This window comes from Amphiura filiformis, chromosome 1 (genome assembly GCF_039555335.1).
Source record: "Amphiura filiformis chromosome 1, Afil_fr2py, whole genome shotgun sequence".
In the NCBI taxonomy this organism is placed as follows: Eukaryota; Metazoa; Echinodermata; class Ophiuroidea; order Amphilepidida; family Amphiuridae; genus Amphiura; species Amphiura filiformis.
The window spans coordinates 96,936,680-96,957,538 of record NC_092628.1 but is presented as its reverse complement, the minus strand read 5'-3'; the positions used below and the strand labels follow the sequence as shown (position 1 = coordinate 96,957,538).

The 20,859-nt window shown below is 34.0% G+C and overlaps 1 protein-coding gene across 1 annotated transcript in view; it reads right to left on the bottom strand.

The window, feature by feature from the left end:
- Positions 1 to 14,540: 14,540 nt before the first annotated feature.
- Positions 14,541 to 20,859, bottom strand: part of LOC140159008 (attractin-like) — a 102,909-nt gene continuing 96,590 nt past the window's right edge. Inside the window, 3 exon segments of the mRNA XM_072182322.1 lie at positions 14,541 to 15,666; positions 15,669 to 15,759; positions 16,555 to 16,659. Of these exon segments, the coding sequence (XP_072038423.1) occupies positions 15,458 to 15,666; positions 15,669 to 15,759; positions 16,555 to 16,659 (405 nt within the window). The 3' untranslated portion in view covers positions 14,541 to 15,457.

Sequence of the window (20,859 nt, the reverse complement as noted above, 5' to 3'; positions counted from 1 at the left end):
GACAAGGGAAAGTACACATGGGGAAAATTATTTGATGTAAAATTTTACTCTAGGTTTGATCTTGATGAGGAGTTCACAAAAGATAAAAATACGCCTATAGTGTCTATTAATCATATTCACAATATCTTAACATAAATAGAATAGTGGTACGCATATGTTGGTACCATATTTGCTCAATTTTGTTCGATATTAACAACATTATCAGTATTTTGAAAGAAAAGCCCTGAAAGTTGCACATATGGCGATCAATGGTTATTAAACAAGTATTGTAGCATGTAAAACTTGCCATCCTGCTGAATTCAAATCAATATAATTTACTGCAACTCTCAAATTCTGGGTGTTCTTTTTTTCTTTTAAAATCCTGCTGTGTTGTTAATATTGTACGAAATTGGGTGAAAAGGGTACCAAAATGCACATACATTTTATGTCAAAATATTGTGAATGCGATACTTTAAGAGGTATTTGAAATGGCTGCATTACTTTTTGTGAAGTCCTTTTCTATAACATAACTTAAAAATACATACTCCTCAACAAAAGTTTGGAAAGTTTTGTGACATGTTCATATCGTATTTCATATCAATGGATAGCTACATTATTTCCCTTTACAATGACACCACATTTGAAACAATCACCCTTTTCACGGTTGAGTATACCTCTTGTGAATGTAGTGGGGTCTCAAACAGAATGTGCCAAATTGACCATTATTCTGTGCTCAAACAACACTTGTCACCAACCTCAATAGCAGGTGGAAAATCATTCACCACCACAACAGCCAGGCACCTCCTCCCATGCATGCTGCTCACCAACCTGGTCACACATTGCTGTAGAATGGCATTCCATTCTTCAACCAGGATTTGTCGCAGGTCATTCAATGTGGTTGCATTGGCTACTCTGGCACGTACAGCACGACCAAGCTGGCCTCACAAGTGTTCAATCGGGTTGAGATCTGGGCTGATGGCAGGCCATTCCATTCTCTCTACTCCCATATTCTGTAGGTAGCCGTTGACTATCCTGGCTCTGTGGGGGCGAGCGTTGTCATCTTGGAGGATTGTATTAGGTCCCAGATTGGGGAAATATGGGATTGCAGCTTGCTGCACAGAATAATAGTCAATTTGGTACATTCGGTTTGAGGCCCCACTACATTCACAAGGTGATTGTTTCAAATGTGGTGTCATTGTAAAGGGGAATAAAGTAGCTATCCATTGATATGCAACACAATATGAACATGTCACAAATAATCTGAGATATAGATGCTTGAAAAAACTTTCCAAACTTTTGTTGAGGAGTTTAGTTCAGTTCATACCAAAAGAACAGCAACTGTGATGTCAAGGGATCAAGCTTTGACTTCATCCCCACTGAAGTCTCTCATCTCATCTAATCAAGTATCTTGCCCAAGGACACATCACATAGGCCTCAAGGATGTTTGAAACCCACATCTTGTGATCATGAGCTAAACTGTTAGGGTGGTGACCAAACTAATAAATGAGCAAAGTGATGGTGGACTGATCCTGTCATTTAGTGCCGGCACAATGCGCGGTTTATTCTATTGTTAATTTGAAACGCATGGATGAATGATGAGAAGGAAGGTTTAGCACATCGAAAGAACAATGCTAAAAAGCAACTTGTTATGATATCGAAAATCCAGTAAAAATAAAATCCAAGTTCAAGTTTAAACAGCCTTACCCATGCTAGCCAAATTAAAACCATAATACCCACACTCTAGAACTGTTTAACTTTTAACTGGGTATTAACAAGTTGCTTCCTACCATTTAAGATGGCATGGCAATTAAAAACAGATTTGTGGAAGCATGTTTTCAGATTTTATTAAAACAATTAAAAACATAATAATGACACTGTTCATAAAGATTAAAACAAAAGAGAAACATAAGTGTCATAATTTGAGTCCTGCTGGTTTGTAGCTGTTTGTTCAAATACATTAAAATAAATGTCCAACATTGGTGTTTACCACGGCCACACAGTGGCGCTTCATTCTCATCTCTCATCCATGCGTTTCCAATTAACATTAAATAAACCACACATTCAACTCTTCCTATACTTTTGTACAGGAGCCAACCGTTGTTAATCCGTGATGAACACACACTTTTGCAGTAAGCATATAGCGTATACGCGAACGCAAGCTTACGCATACGCGTTACGCATGAGCGCGTAAAATCCGTCATGCCTGGAACGTACGCGTAAACATAAACTCACTTATGTTGGCGGAAGCAGCTAAATATTACCGCTTTATTCTTTAGTTTTATTGCTGATATCAACAAAGAAATACCGCGATCTTCTTGTAAGGTTGAGTGGCAATGACAAATAGACATTCAGAATGAAAGAATCACTGGGAATTAGACATCTTTAGCTTGTTTCGTTGTTGAAAGGGATTCAAACATGTTTCACCGTTGTTCATCACCGATTAACAACTCGCGTCCGGCGCGTCTGCGTGGTTTACCAAATCGTGGGATTTTACAAACGCGCGCGCAAGCTTTGAGACGAACCTTTTTTTTTTGGTCTTACAACGCCCGCGATTCGCTTAGCGTGACGCGGCGCAACTCTGCGTGTATGTCCAACGCAGTCTAGGCGCATTCGGTTTGTTGTTCACGCCAGCAAATGTGGTGTAAACAAAACAAAAATTTGCAGTCAAAATGCCACTTATATTTTTTAATTATTTTGAATTTTGGTGCACTGAAAGCAGACATTATAGATTTATTGGTGCAAAAGATGCATATTTAGACCATGCACCAGATACAGCTTTTACAAGCGTGAAAGTCTTACCGTTTTAAAATACAAGGACGTTTTGTGCATAATTTTGACACTTTTTTTACTAAAACATCGATTTCTCAGAGTTCACTTTTGACAATATTACACGATTTTTGTGACAAGATAACTCGAAAAATATGCAAGCAAAAGGTAAACTTTTTGCACTATCGTTTAGAGTACATCAAAGCCTAGGGAAGGTTTTCTCATTTTTCAAAATATTTGTTTTAAACAAAAAAAAATATACACCATTCTGTGCAATTTTAGCTTAATAGAGTGACAAAATTGCTTTTTTCACATGTTTTTTCAATATTTGAAAAAAGAGACAATTTCAAAAAATATAAAAACCTTCCCTAAGTTCATGTCTCTTCTTTATGAAAAGCTAACTGAATTTGTTTTACTCCGAACAGATTTTTTTCTAAGTTGTCACAAAAAAATTGGGGTAAAAAAGTGAATTTTTGTGATTTTTTCAAAAACTCGAGATTTTTGAACAAATCTGACGTCACCATGGGATTCCTTGACTCATTTCCTTTCCAAAAATGTATAGTTTTATATACTTTTGACATACAATTCAGAAATAATGATGCTCGAAAAGGTCCCATTACACTGGCCTTAAAGTAAAAATTATCAGATTTATAAAGTTTACTTTGATAAAAGTGCTATGTATGAATTTGAAAATGAATTTTCTTGTTATATAAATACTATGCTGTCTCAAATCTTTAAACTGTTTGATTATTTGTTTCAAAAACATGCCTTTTATGCAGTATTTTGGAAATTCTGAAATCTTTTCTTTTGTTGAAAAATTCCCCAAGTTTTGTTTGGGTTTTTGCTTGCAATTTCTGAATTTTGAATTTTATAATTTTGCTAAAAGTGCTTTGTATTTAAATTTGATGAGCTGTGTTGGTTATTTATTTTAAAATTGTAAATATGGGTTAGTTTGCCCATTTTAAGTTCATGATTTTGTATGCCTATATATCGTTATGAATTCGGCAGAGTGACGAATCGAGAATTTTGAGCAAATTGAGTTTTTGTATGCTTATGATTAAGTTTCAGGCCGTCTTTTATTTCCACCAAAAATTAATGGTAAATCTTACTCCTTGACGTAGTTATTGAAATTTTGATTTGGACGAATCGCGCCTAAGTGCGATAAATGAATTCGCAGAGAGACTAATCGATACTTAGCTGTACAAATCAGGTTGATCTATAGTATTGTATAGCGGGAAACCCCGAATTTTCTATATTACATGTCCTATACTGATATATTTGATACCAACGTATAGCTGTAGGTATCCTCTAGTGATACCAAAAATAAGTACAAACATTCCCCACATGATATTGTTGTGGTTTAACAATGTGAGTACGCCCCCGTGAAATTGGAAAATCCTGGAAAATCATACGCAAAATATAGGCCAGTAGGGGAGAGTGGGGTAAGTTGAGCCAGGGGGTAAGTTGAGCCACCCCTCTAGAAAGAAAATTAAAACTTATCTTACTTTGCAGTTCCACTTATTTGTATATGACATAACAGAGGCTTCTCAAGGGTAATATGGAATCACTTGCACATAGGGTAAGAAAGCTGCATTAGAAAGTTTATTTTTCGCACTTTTGTTCAACTTTTGGCAAAAACCAATTTTTTTCGTTTTTCACACAGAAAGAAAAAGGCTAAAATGATAGCATTCTGGGTATTGAGGATGTGATAGGGGGCCTATATGAACACTATTTTAGAAAACTATTTACAACTGTAACATGTTTTAGTCAGGCGGGAGGCTTGGTTGTTGACAAAAAGGGTCACATGGGGTAAGTTGAGCCACAGGCCATGGGGCAAGTTGAGCATAGGAAAAACCTGCAGAAATTTCCCGATTTTTTTTTATTCAAAGTAAAATCTTGTCAGAAATTACTTGTATGCAATATTTAGATCAAACTACTTCTATATCAAACTATTTTTTCGAAATAAAGACCGGAAAACAACAATTTAAAAAAAGGCAAAATTGAATTTCACAGCTATGGCATATACCGTGCATTTCTATGGTGGATCAACTTGCCCCAGCGACTGGCTCAACGTACCCCACTGTTGGGGTAAGTTGAGCCAATTTGCAAATGATTTTTGGCGTCTCACTGTGCGAAAGTGCAAAATATTGATTACAATTTTGTGGTATCATAAGCAAGTAAACATACATATGTTTCATTTGTAACACTGTATTTGGGTCCTGCTTTATTTATTTGAGCGTAGTGAAAGTAAATGTAAAAAGTGGCTCAACTTACCCCACTCTCCCCTATTGTTATTTCTGCTTTACAATCCTCGAGTTTTTGCTAAATATTACAGGGATTACTATTTATAACTTTTATAGCAAGTTAAGTCTACATAGCCTTAAGACAACCAGTAATTTATACACAAAAGTCCCAAATCAAGAATGCGTGCTATGGTTTACACGTAGTTGAATGCGTATTCGACCTCTCTCTGCGCAATGGTAGAGACATTTTGGCTACTAGCATAAAGCCGAATAGCTGTTAAAACGCGTTTTGAGGGATATGTCGATTGTTTTAGAATATGCACGTATTGTAAATAATTTGTGTAGATTCACTTCTATAATATACATTTCAAATGAGTGCTCACGAATGTTCTAAATTTTTAGAAGGAACAATGGAATAGTACCAATATTTTCAAACGCTGTTTACTCAGAACAGCATTTTTGCGTATTCGGCACTCTGCCGTGTTCATAACGATATATTTATGGATCCTATGTATTTAAATATTTTGTTAAATTATTTTTATGTATGTTGATGTATATTTTAATGTGTATTTTGATGTATATTTTAATGTGACCCCTGGGCCTCATGGAAGAACAGAGGATACCTTAAAACATCCACTGAATGAGTAACCCAGGCAAAAGAAGAAATAAAACAAACAAACATACAAACGTTCATACCCCACCCCTTGAAAAGCGTTTGGTAGCAAATTTTGTATCAAATTGGACCTAACAAGGTTCTGCACATGACCTTATCAATCAAATTGTCATAGTAAGTTTTGGTATAGGACAGATTACATAAGTGCAGACTTTCTTTATTTCAGGTGTTTATGTATTGCTACATGGTACTGTTAAGTGTGACGAGGCTTGTGGATCAATGTCTCTGGCGCTGTGCCTGTACTTAGTGCACTCTAAATCACTGCACTTTTTTTTTCAGGGACACAGGGTAACTAATTTACCCTCTACTGGCAATAGGCCTACCATCCCTCACCCTTTGGGTTCGGGGTGATAGGCCTGTAGCCAGTTCCTCAGGAAAAATAGTTTTCCCTTCAAACCATGTAGTATTTTTTATAAATTTGTTAAACACTAGCAGAGTTGTGGATATCAATCAAGTTCAATGGAAGTAAAGCAAAAATCAGACTACACACACAAATCGATTATTTTGTGGCTGCAAATGTTTTATTTCTGCATTCCATTCAGGCACACACATACAAACATACATTCATACCCAATCTATATCCTTACATACTTACATAACAGATTATTCAATACAATCAAGATGCTTGCTTGCTTGCTAAAATGTACAAAATACACATAATATATTATTAATAATATTATTACCCATTATTTCTCTGTTCAAAATATCAAAATTTACATTTCATTACATTCTGGTTTTTAATTAACTATCATTTTGTACTTATTGGAGACACTCACACCATATACAAATTAAAGTAAAAATTAAACTTAATGGAAAATAAAGGCTTTGCTACATATTTTTCATATCATACAAAATTATGCCACAGAATGTCTACTTAAAATTGCAAAATAAAGCTGCTAAATTGAAAAGTAACAATAAATCAGCTCTGAATATTTCCAAAGACTGTCCTTTCTATCTTGTTATGAAACTCCACTGACTCCTGATACCATTTATTTATTTTTTTTTGTTTATTAACAGCACAATTAAAATAGAAAAACAAAACAAGAAATGCAATTTGAAAAACTGTTACATATCAATTCCATGTACTGTGATTGAGCAAATTGAGTCACATGTTGATTAAATTAATTTGGGAGAAATGACTTTTGCATTTTTAACCAATATATAAAACACAGATGTGGTCCCAAATGGGTCGTCCAAATTGAATGTTTGCAGCATATTTAAGCTGTAAAATGAAAATGGTCAGTTACATTGAAATTGATTTCATATGTCACAGACTCATTTTATTTTATCATATCACATGTACACTCATTTTGAAAATAACAAAAAACAAGAAATATGATTGAATCATGCCTGTAAACTGCACTACCAGACTCCTATTGAGGCCGCCTGTCGCCAATGTACATGGCTGGTACTGTGCAGTACCATTGTAGTCCCAGTGCAATAATACTGCTGGTGCATCCTGTACAGTAGCAGCATTAGTACTGTGTAGGTACTCCAGTATATACCAGTCAGGTAACTTGGCGACGGTGTACTTGTGCAGGAGGCCACAATAGGAATTTTGTAGTGTACTTGCATAATTGAACCATTTCGGACGATAGTAATTTTATAAGCGATTCATGGCATGGAATACACACAGGAAATACATAATATTGATGTCTTAGCAATGAAACAACTTGCAACAACTGATGCATTGTCATTTATTGTCATGTATCTTTACATGTTTCCCTCTCAGACCAGTGTTTTTTGGGTTTTTTTAAGATAAATGTAGCATAAATCGAAATTTCAAATAAACAAACAAGCTAACCAATCATCTTCAATCATCTGTTCTTGTTTTTTCATTTGTTTGCTTTAGGCTATGATACCAGGGTCCATTTATAAAGTTGTTATCTGTAGTGTAGTTAAATTTTTAAAGATAAATGTAGCATAAATCGAAATTTCAAATAAACAAACAAGCTAACCAATCATCTTCAATCATCTGTTCTTGTTTTTTCATTTGTTTGCTTTAGGCTATGATACCAGGGTCCATTTATAAAGTTGTTATCTGTAGTGAAATTAGACCAACAATTTCAAACTTTTAGATACATATACCCCAAATCATGAATTTTCTAAAATATCAGCTCCAAAAATCAATTGCAGAGGGGTGAAGGTCTGCTTTTGGCCAGAATGAAGATTTCTGTTGAATAGGTCTGAATTCGGAAAATCCACACCCCAAAAAACACCTGGCTATGGGCCTGCTGAAGGGTACAATACACTTTTATTGTGAATTTGAATTCCAGTGCATTGCAATTTAAGAGCTCGGATAGCAACGTTTTGCAGTATTTTTTTCTGGGACATGAGATTTTTTTGAAATTCACAATATATTACAAATTTAGGTTAAAACTTTGATATATTTAACAGTCCTTGAAGTAAACTTAATTAATCTAATGATATGTACTTAAAGTGTATGTAGCTGGGAGGAAAAGCCGATGATCATTTAAAAATGTTGACCTTTCGTATTGAAGGTACATATTTTCTTCCCAAAAAGACATAAAAATTTAGGTGTTTTTTGTGGAAAAAATGTGTATTTTCAATGCGAAAGGCTAACATTTTAAAATGATCATTAGCTTTTCCTCCCAGCTTCATACACTTTAAGTACATATCATTAGACTTTTAAAAGTTTACTTCAAGGACTGTTAAATATCAATTTTTAATTATTTGCCATAAAATTAGTATATCGTGAATTTAAAAAAAAATCAAAATTATTTGATATCAGGAGGACATCTCTCAATTTAAAATGCAATTCGATATGTCTGATGTGCTCTCATGCCCCAGAAAAAATACTGTGTAAACGTTGCTATCCGAACCCTAATATGGATTCACAAAGTAATAACAAACAGTAACTCTGAAAACTCTTAATTTAATATTGTTAATGTTAATAATAATATTGCTGCTTTTCTGAACATGATTTGTTCTTTCAGTCAGTTCTAGATAAATATACAGAAAATATCTTAATATTCAGTTATAGCTTTTCATAACTACAGATTTACCTTCCGCATTGTGTTAGGGTGTAAAGGGTATTCTATAGTTATTCCTCATATGCACACACAAAATAATAACAAAAACAATGGAATGTCTTAAGGGTTGAAATGTACAAGGAACACATTTAGTATCCAATAATTAACCTTTCATAATTGATGTGTTGACTTGCCTGGATCAGGGTTGTCTTTGTGAGACCATGAGATACTATCATAGAACTGACCTATTTTATCAATCTGTGGAACAATCAAAGGTGGACCCACTCCTCATTTTTTTTTTAATAAAAAACTTTGATGATTTTCCTAGGCGATTTCTAAGAAAATTTTTGAAACATTTCTCAGGGGTACCCCCTCATGCTACATGTGTTTGTACACACATAATGACCCAATAGCGTCACATTTGCTGAGCAAGTGAGTCGGAAAAAGTTTCATGAACCTGTCAATAACCTAGATTTGGAGAAAGTTAGGGGAAATCACCCATTAGTGCTCTAACATTTTATAGTATTATTAGAAAATCTGATCTCACATAGGACAAGTCAAGGAATGAGGTTCTGGATACTGAAATGATCTTCTGAAATAAGACTGTACAACATCATTACATGTACATATGTTATAAATAAAATCAGTGCAGCGTGTATGTGTGTCCATGTCGACAATTCCATCTAAATCTGCATAACTGTATCTAATCCCTGCAATTGTGAAGAGTTCTCATTTTAATAAAATAATTCATTTGTACATCAGTAATTAACATTGGACTATTCCAGTTGAAATCCATTCACCCCTTATGGAAGACATGACCATAATCTCCCCCACAGGGGATGTAGTTTTCAAATGTAGTCACCCATTCAGGTAACCCATTTGGTATTCTCATTCCCTGTGTGGAAGATTAAGGTTATATGTACCATAGGGGGGGGGGGGTATAGATTTCACTTGGAATAGCACATTCATGAGATTGTCATTACCAATCAGTTAATATTACAGAGGAGAGTTTTGTACACAATGGAAAATGAGTTGCTATTTTCATGGTATAATACAAGGATTATGGTTAATATTGCTATAATGACAATGCCTTGAATGTACTACCTGCACTACATAACAGCAAATGCCGCTTGCCATTCTAAAGAAGTTCAATAAAAAATTGAAATACTACTAATCTGAGAAAGCAAGTGGTGGCCAAGTTTGGAAGCTAAAGCAATCATCAACATGACTTATAGTTCTGGTGTAAGGAGCAAATTAACAACTTTCCTGATTAAGCGATGAAAAAAACCCAGCTCTATACACGGAAGGACCTTCCTTTCTAGTAGGGTTGGTCAGTCTTGCATGTTTATCTTTTCCCAAATCAATTTTTGCCCTAAACACAACCGATTTTAATAAAGAAATAAGAAAGAAAAAAAATCCTGGAGGCAAAATCCGGGTTGGCCTGCCCATAGACCGGGTTTTTGTTTTTTGTGTTGCCTTTACATAAATATTTTACCAAGTCAGGAAGAATCTTCTCCATCAATCCATCAGTCTGTACAAAGTTTTATTTATAATTCTTCAATGTGTACTACTAACAGATCAACTGGTGAAATGTTCATAGTTTGCTGCTGAAAGACAATTCAATCATGTTATGATGATGATGATGATGATGATGATGATGATGATGATACATTTGATATGGGGCCTAGGAGATGATACCTAATACACAACATAATAGGCAATGCTGTGTAGAAAATATTAAATATATACAAACCTATTAAAGAAAATAGTTATGAATAACCAAATCAGGAAAATGTTGATATGGATACATTAAGTTCTCTTTCAGTTGCAGCTGAACGCAACATTGTAAGATTTATGACAAATTTTGATTTAAATTTTTTCTAAGCAAAATGATACAGCATAACAACGTAACTTCCTACAGAGTACAACTGATTATTTTGATATGTATTAATTTGGTATAAAATTCTAATAATAAATGAATTTTAATTCTTTACAAATCTGCTAAACATCTACAGGATCACTTTGCTTTCTCAGGTTAGGTGTACTTCTCAAAATCATCATATAGGTATTTGCTGAAATCTCTCACTGAAACAGTCATCACATACATATAATCTACCATATAAAAGATTGTTATCCTTTGGCATCTTCATACAATTTCATCATAATATTTACAAATACATAATTAAGAGGTTACGATTTCTTATGCTAATACTTACTACATGCATGCAAGGTATATCAATCAAAAACCAGCCACAGTAGACTCTCCTGTGATGTCTATCCAGTGGTGTCACAGGTCAACAGTTCAGCGTCAGATCATTCGGAACATCTTGGATGAGATGTGTTTCTGTAGCCGTCATTATATTTACTTTAGCTCAGTCACTAGTGATTTTGAATTGATTTACCTTGTGCATGCGTATAAGTAAGAATTGTCTTCAAAAATCGTAACCTCACAAATTATCAGTCATGTGCACAGTGTGATCCTCTAAACCCAATGTAGAGATAGGTGGGTGAATCCAATGGATTAGAGGACACTTGTAATTACAGAGTATGAAATAACAGGATCATGCTCATTGCTAACTTATAACCTACAACTCAAATTCAACGTTTCTCATGATTCTATTTTACTATTTTCTACAAATGAACAAAGCTTGGGCAGACTGACATAGCCTATTCAATTCCATTTCACTAGTTTATAGAAACTTGGATAGTCGATATAGTAATCCAAGAAAATGAAAACAATATTATAAGTGGATTGGGCTAGAATCAGCTATGTGCTCCTTGATATCCAGTAGTAAGCTGTACTACGGTGTAAGCAAGGATCTTGCTGTAATACACTATAGAGAAACATAACTATAGAAAAATTATCAAATTTGTGTACATCGTGGAACATACTCTTTGCGTGGCTGTGCGTAGTAAGCAGTTGTACGCAGATAGCCTCGATAATATGGACACGTAGAGTAGCGTTGTACGCGTGTGTGGTTCGCATGATTAGTAGCGGAATAACAAGCGTAGTTGAATGTTCCATGATGTACACAAATTTAATATTTTTTCTATAGTAATGGTTAGTCTTCCTCATGAATACATCGCGGTAGTCACATATAAAATGTCATGCCAAACAATATTTGCAACTATTCTTGAAGAAGAGGTTCATTAGATTTGTAGGAATATACATTTCATCAAAACCAATTATGTTTACTGACCTGACAGTTTCGACCATCTTGGGCGATGGCCATCTTAGTCTCTATTGGTGTACAGAAGTTGGATAAAAAAACATCACTCTGAAGATGGCCATCGCCCAAGATGTTAAAAATTGTCAGGTCAGTAAACATAATTGGTAGATGAAATGTATATGTTCATTACAGTTAGATTTCCTCTTGTACATAGCTCATATTCTAGTAATTACAAACTGGATAAGCTAATTCTAGAAACTTTTTACTAGCACTAGCTCACTGGGTAAATATGTGCAGTTGCATTCCAAATTGCAGTAGGTGAACAGTTCTATTATAATAAAACTTGTGGAGGAGACTTATCTAGAAGTTAGAGTGTGACTGAACCATATAGCTCACTATTAGGAACTGGGTACTTAGGGTCTACATAAGCAGCTATTATTGTTTTGGAAGACCAGGTTTTATATTTATTATTATGCAGAATGTGAAATTACAATAATATACATCAAGGGAGGGGAGTTGTATACTCTGACATCATTTACAAAATTGTGCACATGACTGATAACTTTTAAAAAACAAAATCCCAAGTTTGGATTGCAATAGTACTGATTTCACTTAAACCCATTTTTCATTTTTATATATTTATATATAGATTTTTTTTTCACATTAGACAAGATTTGAAGCATGCGTGTGGTTCAGACCAAAATACAATAATATAATTCCTGTTGCATGACTTGACTGTTAGCTAACATCAAATTCGCTTTACTTAGATCAATTCTCAAATCTTGCTTCACCATTTTAGTTTGACTTCCCGTTCAAAACAACAGGAATTCACATTTTGTATTTGTAGCCTTTCACACAGTCTTGTTAACATCCCATTTGGCAGTGAGCAAACATTGATAACATGAACACATTTGTATTGTGAAGTATATAACCAGCATATTATAAAGGCTATACAATATAATTATCTAATATTATATAAGCTTGTATAACACCGATTTGGAGTTTAGGGTTAGGAGGAGAGATTGTTTATAACAGATAATTTGCTATAGAAGAATTAAGTGACTTCTTTACATGCTTGATTATGATTGCTCTGTTTATGCTATATGCATACACTATCCAGACACACCACATATTCATACATTCAGAGCTCCAATAATATATCAACCCATGAACAATTCAGTTTATAACATCATTGCTACACAGTATCATATTTTTATGTTTGAATTTTGGCCTACGGTAGACAGAAGTGGTGGGTAATGTCGTACAATGTCTTGCTTCAAACCATGCATGCACAAATCTGACAATTTCTCCTTTAACACTGACCTAAATCTGATGAATTGTTTGGCATAATGTATTGGATAGCTCTACAATCCTGACAATTTCATTAGAATACTTGTGGATATTAAATGCATGTGAATATGGAAAATGAATACTATGTATCAAAAGAGTTCTGTTAAACAAACGATTGAGTGGTACTTACACTTGCAAAGTTGCATGACAAACACTATTTTTGATTTTGACACCCAAAATAAGTTGCAAGTTGTGATTATAAAACTAGAGCTTGCTACTAAATTTGACTCAAAATAGAGCACCTCAAATAAATGGAACATGCCATTTTTGTTTTGTGTTTGGTATAGGACTGACATTATACAAAGATAATTCTTTTTTGATGTTGATATTGACCCCTTGACCTGATTAAGTGTGCCAAATTTGAACAATGATCTATTTTGATGGAAAAATATCTGTTTATCCATTTATTGAGTCCTTTTTCATACAATTTAGATAAATTATTAATTATTCTGTAGGTTGGAGTGTTGTCATAACTTCGTCAACCTCCCTCTGAACACTGGAATGAAAAATTGCTTTTGTTGTGAATGGGAAAGTTCACAGAATTTGAAACAGCAGCATAATTCTACAATGAATAAGAACTGTAATTTCCCTATACATTCCAATGCAAAGTTTCACTCAATGTCCATAAGAGTGATAGATAAGAGCATTATTCAGAAATCCAGTCCAACTGAATAACCTAAATACTGTGTTTCGTCTCAGATTTAATTTCTGGTGATGAAGATTGTAGACGACCCAGACCATGCTATGCCAAACAATACATCTGTATCTCTAGGCCTTGCATTTAGTTTCAATCATATATTAGTTCATTGCATATACAACAAAATGCTGCATATATATATATAAAATCAATTTGTATTTACATAAGAGCTTACTATGTTTGTGTTTTTCAGAAAAAGTACATCAGCAACTTCTAAAGAGGTTGATCCATTGTGCTTTTAAGATACATTCTGGATGTGTCACTTGGTAAGTGCCCAGCAAACACAAAAATGTTATTAAAATGTTATGATACAAATGTGTTTTGGTTTGGTCAAAATGTTTAAATAACATTTAAATGTCAGGTTATACTCGTATATAAAGGTCTTGAAAATGTTTTAAAAACATTTAATATGAAAAAAACATTACAATGTAACTGAAAAATATTTTCCAGCAAACACTATTGCAAAACATTTTGTCAACACTTATAGTATGTTAGAATGTTTTGCATAAAGTAAAAAAAGTATTTTTGAATGTTATTAAAACATTTTATACCTTTTTATATAATTTGACATTTAAATGTTTTCTGTAAAAAGTTTTGTGTTTGCTGGGTGTTTAAATTGCCACCAAAATCTGTAGAGATAAGATTAAGACCCCATTTACCCTTGTTGTCCAGCCAGCAATCTTTCACACAATATGATCATCTCTTTCTTCAGTAATACTGTAGTTTTCCTGAAAATCACAACTTTTCACAAGATAAAAATAGATGATTTCCAATTATGAAGTACGACATGTGATGCTCAAGTGTTTTTTACATCAATATATTTTGTTGAGTATTTACGAGTTCTATATTCCTTGTTTACCTCTGAAACACAAGAATTTCAAGACAGTAACATGTATGTTAAAGTGAATCATTAGAAGTCCTCTGACTAGATTCTTCCAGTGAACAGGAAATAAACTTTAGAATCAAACCCTTGACTGGGGAATTACAACAAAAGAAATCAGTTCATAACACAGTTCATATCATGTTTACAACATGGATATTAAACAATGCAACAAATAGTTTAAAAAAGAAAATATATATATATATCTATTTTTTTTTGTTACCTATCTAAAATGGTTGTGTCAAACGTACAGGAAAAGGAAACAATAGGAATAATATCAGAATTTTGTGAATTGTACACTTTGGCAGCAGAAATGTATTCAAATTTTAAATGTACATCTTATATTTTTAAATTTTAAATATTCTCATAGACTTTTACACCACATATTTTGAAAGTCTTTATGCACACTCACATTAAAATTATACACCACGATCATATCTGTATAATATACTTGAGCATATCATTTATGATACTGTATGAAACGAGAGGGAAAAGGTGAAAACTGTGATACCCATAAAAGAGAAAATGAACCTATTTGATAATATTATTGTAAGCGGCAATGTACCGTGCCTGAAAAATGAGAATAAAAAATTATATAGCAGTAGCATGTCTACATCCAAGATGTTGCATCAAACTGATGCAAGCATAAACCAGCTTGGATGTAGACACACTATTGTCTTGTCAATGACACAACCATATCTATTGTCTACCTTAGAAAAAACGATTCTTTGCTATACCATGGCAGGGTTATCATATTCCACCGGATGACAAATGGAATGTTCGTATGCGTATCTCTTCTATGCCCTGGATTACTAGTTCTTCTCTCTCGTACCTCGCTTCTGTCGTTCCGTTTGTGACCGGATTTAAGTTGTACTAGCGAACTCGCCAAGGTTAATCTTGATGTATTAAAGGGTACTGTCGCTCGGGCATTGGTAATTGCATAAGTATAGTGAGAACGGCTGCTTTGTTATCGCGGCACGGCTCTATCGTAAGAGCTAAAGGATGTTTCTGAAATAGGATGATAATATAGATATGTTCTACTTAATATCTCAATTTACAATTAGCATCTACCAAATTTAAAGTTTCAATACATAAACAATACATACAAATTCTCACAAAGGCATGTTCTTTCTCACTCCTGCATCGCATATCCCTCCCTTTTCTCTTCTCCTTCCTCTCCACTTCTTTTCTCCCACCCTTCACTTCACTTCCCCCCTCTTTCCCCAAACAAGTCATAAATTGTAGCAATTGTGCCAACCTTTAATATGCAAACAAAATACAATAATATGCATATTTAAATATTCAAACAATGCAACAATAAACTCTACAGCACTCAAAATCAAATTTTCTTGAAAAAATCTGGAAAGAGAGATCAGTGCTCATGGTTTTGTAGCTAGATATTTCAAATAAGCTCCATTTTGAATCAAAATCCTTTCAAAGTCCAGACCATTGAAATATCTTTTGAGTCTCTTTGTGATCAAATTTGGTCAAATAGGGTCATTTTGTAAGGATCCCATCTATATATCCCCATCCAAAGCCAATATGCCCAAAATAACATGTAAATGTTGGGGGGGGGGGTGCAATTAAGTTTTACCATCAAGGCTTGACACCAAAAATTGTACGGCTTATAATTGGTGACAAAAACTACTCACAACAATATGATACAGATGGGAGCAGAACTTTTTGCTGGTGCACGCTTAATGTGAGTTTACACAAGCGTATGTTGTGACTTTATTGATGCACCCAGTAATAAGAAACAAATACCTTTTGCTTGCCAATTATAAGCCATTTAACAGCTCTTACCTTAGGTTTACTGGTTACTAAATCTGGTGGATCATGTCTTTCTATATCTACATTTACTCTGGAAAATGGACGACTAGCCATCACTGCTAACTCAACAGCACGTTGCTATGGAAACAAACAATAAAACTATATTCAGTATTCTACATTGATTATAATTCAAATTTGAACTTTTCTAACAGTATATTGAATCATTACATATTTTGCTATCTTTTTAGTACAAATATAATTTTTGTTTTCATTTTAACTATTACATATATTTAAACTATTTATATTACAATCAAATTGACATTGTATTTACAAACTTTATTATACAAAGAAATGAAACTTCTATTTTCCCTTAGCATGCGTTTGAGTTAGGTATACCAGGGGACAACATGAGGGGACAATAGCCGCTCTCTAAGAATATGTACCCAATTAGCAGAGCATACAATAAGGGCAGATTTAACATAAATTGTCAATTTTCCCCCCTGCTCTCAACCCCTTTGGTTACACCATTGATTTGATTAACTGTAAACTTAATTTGAACATTTTTCATACAACGGTAAAAGGCAAAATGTGTAATACAGCTTTACATTTCTGGCGTAACAGAAACTGTGGCATGATCACCCATTAAGTTTCAAATAGGTAAGTAAATATAAAAACCATACTTGGAATATTGCAATTCCAAACTGCAACTTAGAAATATTGTAGACATTGACTTTTTAAGTATGTAGATAGTGTAAGAGGGACATGAAAAGCTATCCTAAAAATATGAGCAATATAAAACATGGTCTTTTTAGCCACATTGAAATTTGTATAAACATGAAATGTATAGAGTAACTTCTGAAATCCCTATAACAATCATTCTCAAACATATGCTAAGGAACTAAAAAGTGTTCATAAGTGTTCATTTTTTTAACTGGAAGCCATGCAACATCTTGGGTAAACATGCACAAAAAGTTTGGCTATATGAATATAATATGAACTGCATAATAAGCAGATGTTTATGGTTATGTTTGGAACTAATTTGCATGCAAAGTAACTTGAACTGGTTAGGAAACAACACAACTTGGATGCAAATTAAATATTCAAAAGAACAAAATCAACATGAATGAGAAGATACCACAAGAAATGAAATGGAAAAAATTGAAGAATGAAGAAAGGAAATGAAAAGATTGGAGAAGAAAACAAGAAAGATCAACTTACCAGATCCTGTCAGATGATGATTACATTTTGTATCCCTTTATTATGACTAGAGTCTCATATCTAACACTTCATGCATTCATTGTTACAACAACTGTTAACAATCTCATGATGTAAATCAATAGAAAATTACTAACTTACCTTTCATGCTGTTCTTAATTATCTTTTAGAATTAATGTCTTAATAGTCAAAAATGGCATGCAAATAAGTAACTTGTAATTTAGTTTGCATAAAAGATACAAGTTGCTGATATAATTTGACCATACCCATTAGCGCCAATCCGGCTTGAAAATTGGCCAAAATTGTTAAAAAGTGACTGAAAAGAACAAAAAATGGGTCATTTTGCCGAAAAGTGGGGGGGGGGCATGTTCCCCTGTCCCTCGGGATTGACGCTCATGACCATACCAAGTACATAAATTATCCTGCATAGAGCAACAATTGGTAAGGCATTATATATGCATGCAACCTTACATTCAGCAGTAAAGTTTGAATTAGACCAAAACTAAAGGGAACCCACTATATACCTTCAGTTTACATGCAACAAGTTTGAACCATTGACAAACACACTTGTCAATTTTATAAACACACATAACAGACATCAAGTTCTCCAACTGCAGGTCTTGCATATTTACAAATTACCTCGGATGAGTTAACATCATCATAACATGGTACCTCATCCACCAAGTCTTTAGGGTTAAACTGTATATACTATTATACACATCAAGTAATATGTAATCAGCGTATTTTCACTAATATTACTGGAAGAAGAAAGACCCTTCAACAATTACTTTTATCACCACAAGAAGACAACAAACAAACACACAGATAGATACACAAACAGAAAAGTGACCTCTTAATTTCTTCATTTCGGACGAGACAAAAGAGAAAGGTTATCCAATATCTTTGCAAACAGACTTCAAACATTTCTGTAATTCCCACGTAGCCATACATGTCAATTCCTCACAACTGTGTAGAGCCTTCTTCTGCCCTAATATTAATGTGTATACAACAAACCCTTCTGTAAACCAATTGAATGCATTTATAGAAAGATTTTAACTCTTAATCTCAATACAAATATATTTACCTCTGTAATTTTCAGCTTTTGCTACTACAGCCTTCTTCAGCAGAATGACCCAATCGAGCACACTTGAATGCTATGAACTTTCATGCTAAATTTTGAATGCACTTTGTAAACTTGTGAGAATTAACCCATTTTGCCTGTAGAAATTACAGCTCACTAGATACTAATCCAAGATAATTTTTATATCCCTATTGTATTTTCTAAACTTAACAATCTCAGCGAAAAACAAATGGAATGCTCTCACTCTACCTATCCAATACATGCATGTAAAGATTGATTTATACGCAACTCAAATCAAAATCTCTCTCCAAAATCAGTCAACTGCTGCCTTTCAGATATGATGATATATAAGTTTCCTATTATATGGCAGATGCTCAACCTGCCAACTTACTTTGCAAGTTTCCATCAAGAAAGTCTGCTATATTATGTCTGGTGTGTAATGTTTATGTACTTACTAGTATAGTAAACAACTTAGTAGTATTTATTCTCAAAAAGTATGCTGTTCATGTGTACTCACAATAATGATATGCTCATATGACCCATTTACGAAATGAGTGAGATGATGCTATGTTCATGATGTATGTAACCTGTAACCATGTGGCTAATACTGTTCGTATCTTCCAATTATTACATCACAGGTGATATGTACTAGAGTGTGTCTTGTCTCAAGTTGACAGTAACGCCATATTGGATTTTGCAGTGGCAGTTTTGAATTGTGTGCTGACCCAATCCTCTGGAGCATATTCACACGCATAGAAGGCGATTTGCCCATAAACTAGCAAGCTGAGCCAATCTCAACAGCTCTCAACTTGAGGCAAGACACAGTATAGTTATGATGTTAATGTTTGCTTAATTATGGTTGCTTGTTGCAGGTTTGTTTTCTACAGAGAATCCTGTATTCATATATACTTTATTGATTAAGTCATGGAAAGAGATCAAAATCAAATTGCCACATTTTTCACTTCTGTGTTCACTTGTCACAAGTTGAAAAACAGAACAAATATGCTTATGCAAAACATGTACCAAAAGTACCTAAGAATCTTCACAAAATATGATTAAAACTTTGCAATGGTAATGTTTTTTTAAATATCTTTGAGTGAATGAGTGCAAATGCAACATGAAACTTGTATTTAGTTTATGAATACACTTTCCTGGATAAATAATGTGCCAACCTCTATAAATGAATGTACAAAGTCCTATCTGCATAATGAGGAATGTATCCTTTTTGTGTAGTGGAAATGTAAGTTGGAATTATGGTTTGAAAAGTGAATCTAAAAATAAAATCATTCTATTTGTATACCCTAAACTTGACAAACAAGTTGTATATGGGGGGATCTACATGTTGTCCTCAAGTTAACAAGAAATACCTGCATCTGTTCAGATTGTAGGGTAACCTTGTAAACTAACCTGTCGTCTTTGGTGTCGGTCATATACCTCCTTCACCTTAATCCCCACCACAAGAAATATTAAAACCGCTGAGAAGGCGGCAAAGAAGCCAAGCATGATGGCCATCAAATTAATGAAAGCCTGATAGAATGTGATCTGCAGAGCAATAAGCAAGCAAATCGTGGTCAGTGATAAATGACACATTATTGGAGGATATCAAACCAAGGAACCTGTCGGTGTGTGTGTAAAACCCATGGCTGACCATACGTAGCAGTGAAAAAATTCTATATGATGAATGTCTAGCAGCTTCAAGCGCATTGCATAGTATAGCATAGCGCCCTCAAGAAACCAAATCAACTCACCTGTCGCAACCGTCTGTCATCACACAACATGTGCAGTCGAAATGCAACAAGTATTAATGACAGCATGATAGTGAACGTGAGCACAAACCCTACAAAAAGACCCCACAAACTTGGAACTGCAATAGGTTCAATCGTTGTTGTATTATACCTGACCATCGCCTGTGTACATGTACAAAGGAAGTACCACAAATTGGTGTACTGATTTTCAAAAATGCATTAAAACATTCCATGATCCTGTGAACAATGTTATGTTGAATCCGTATTGTTTCAGACCTGCGTATAAGGTAGCATTCA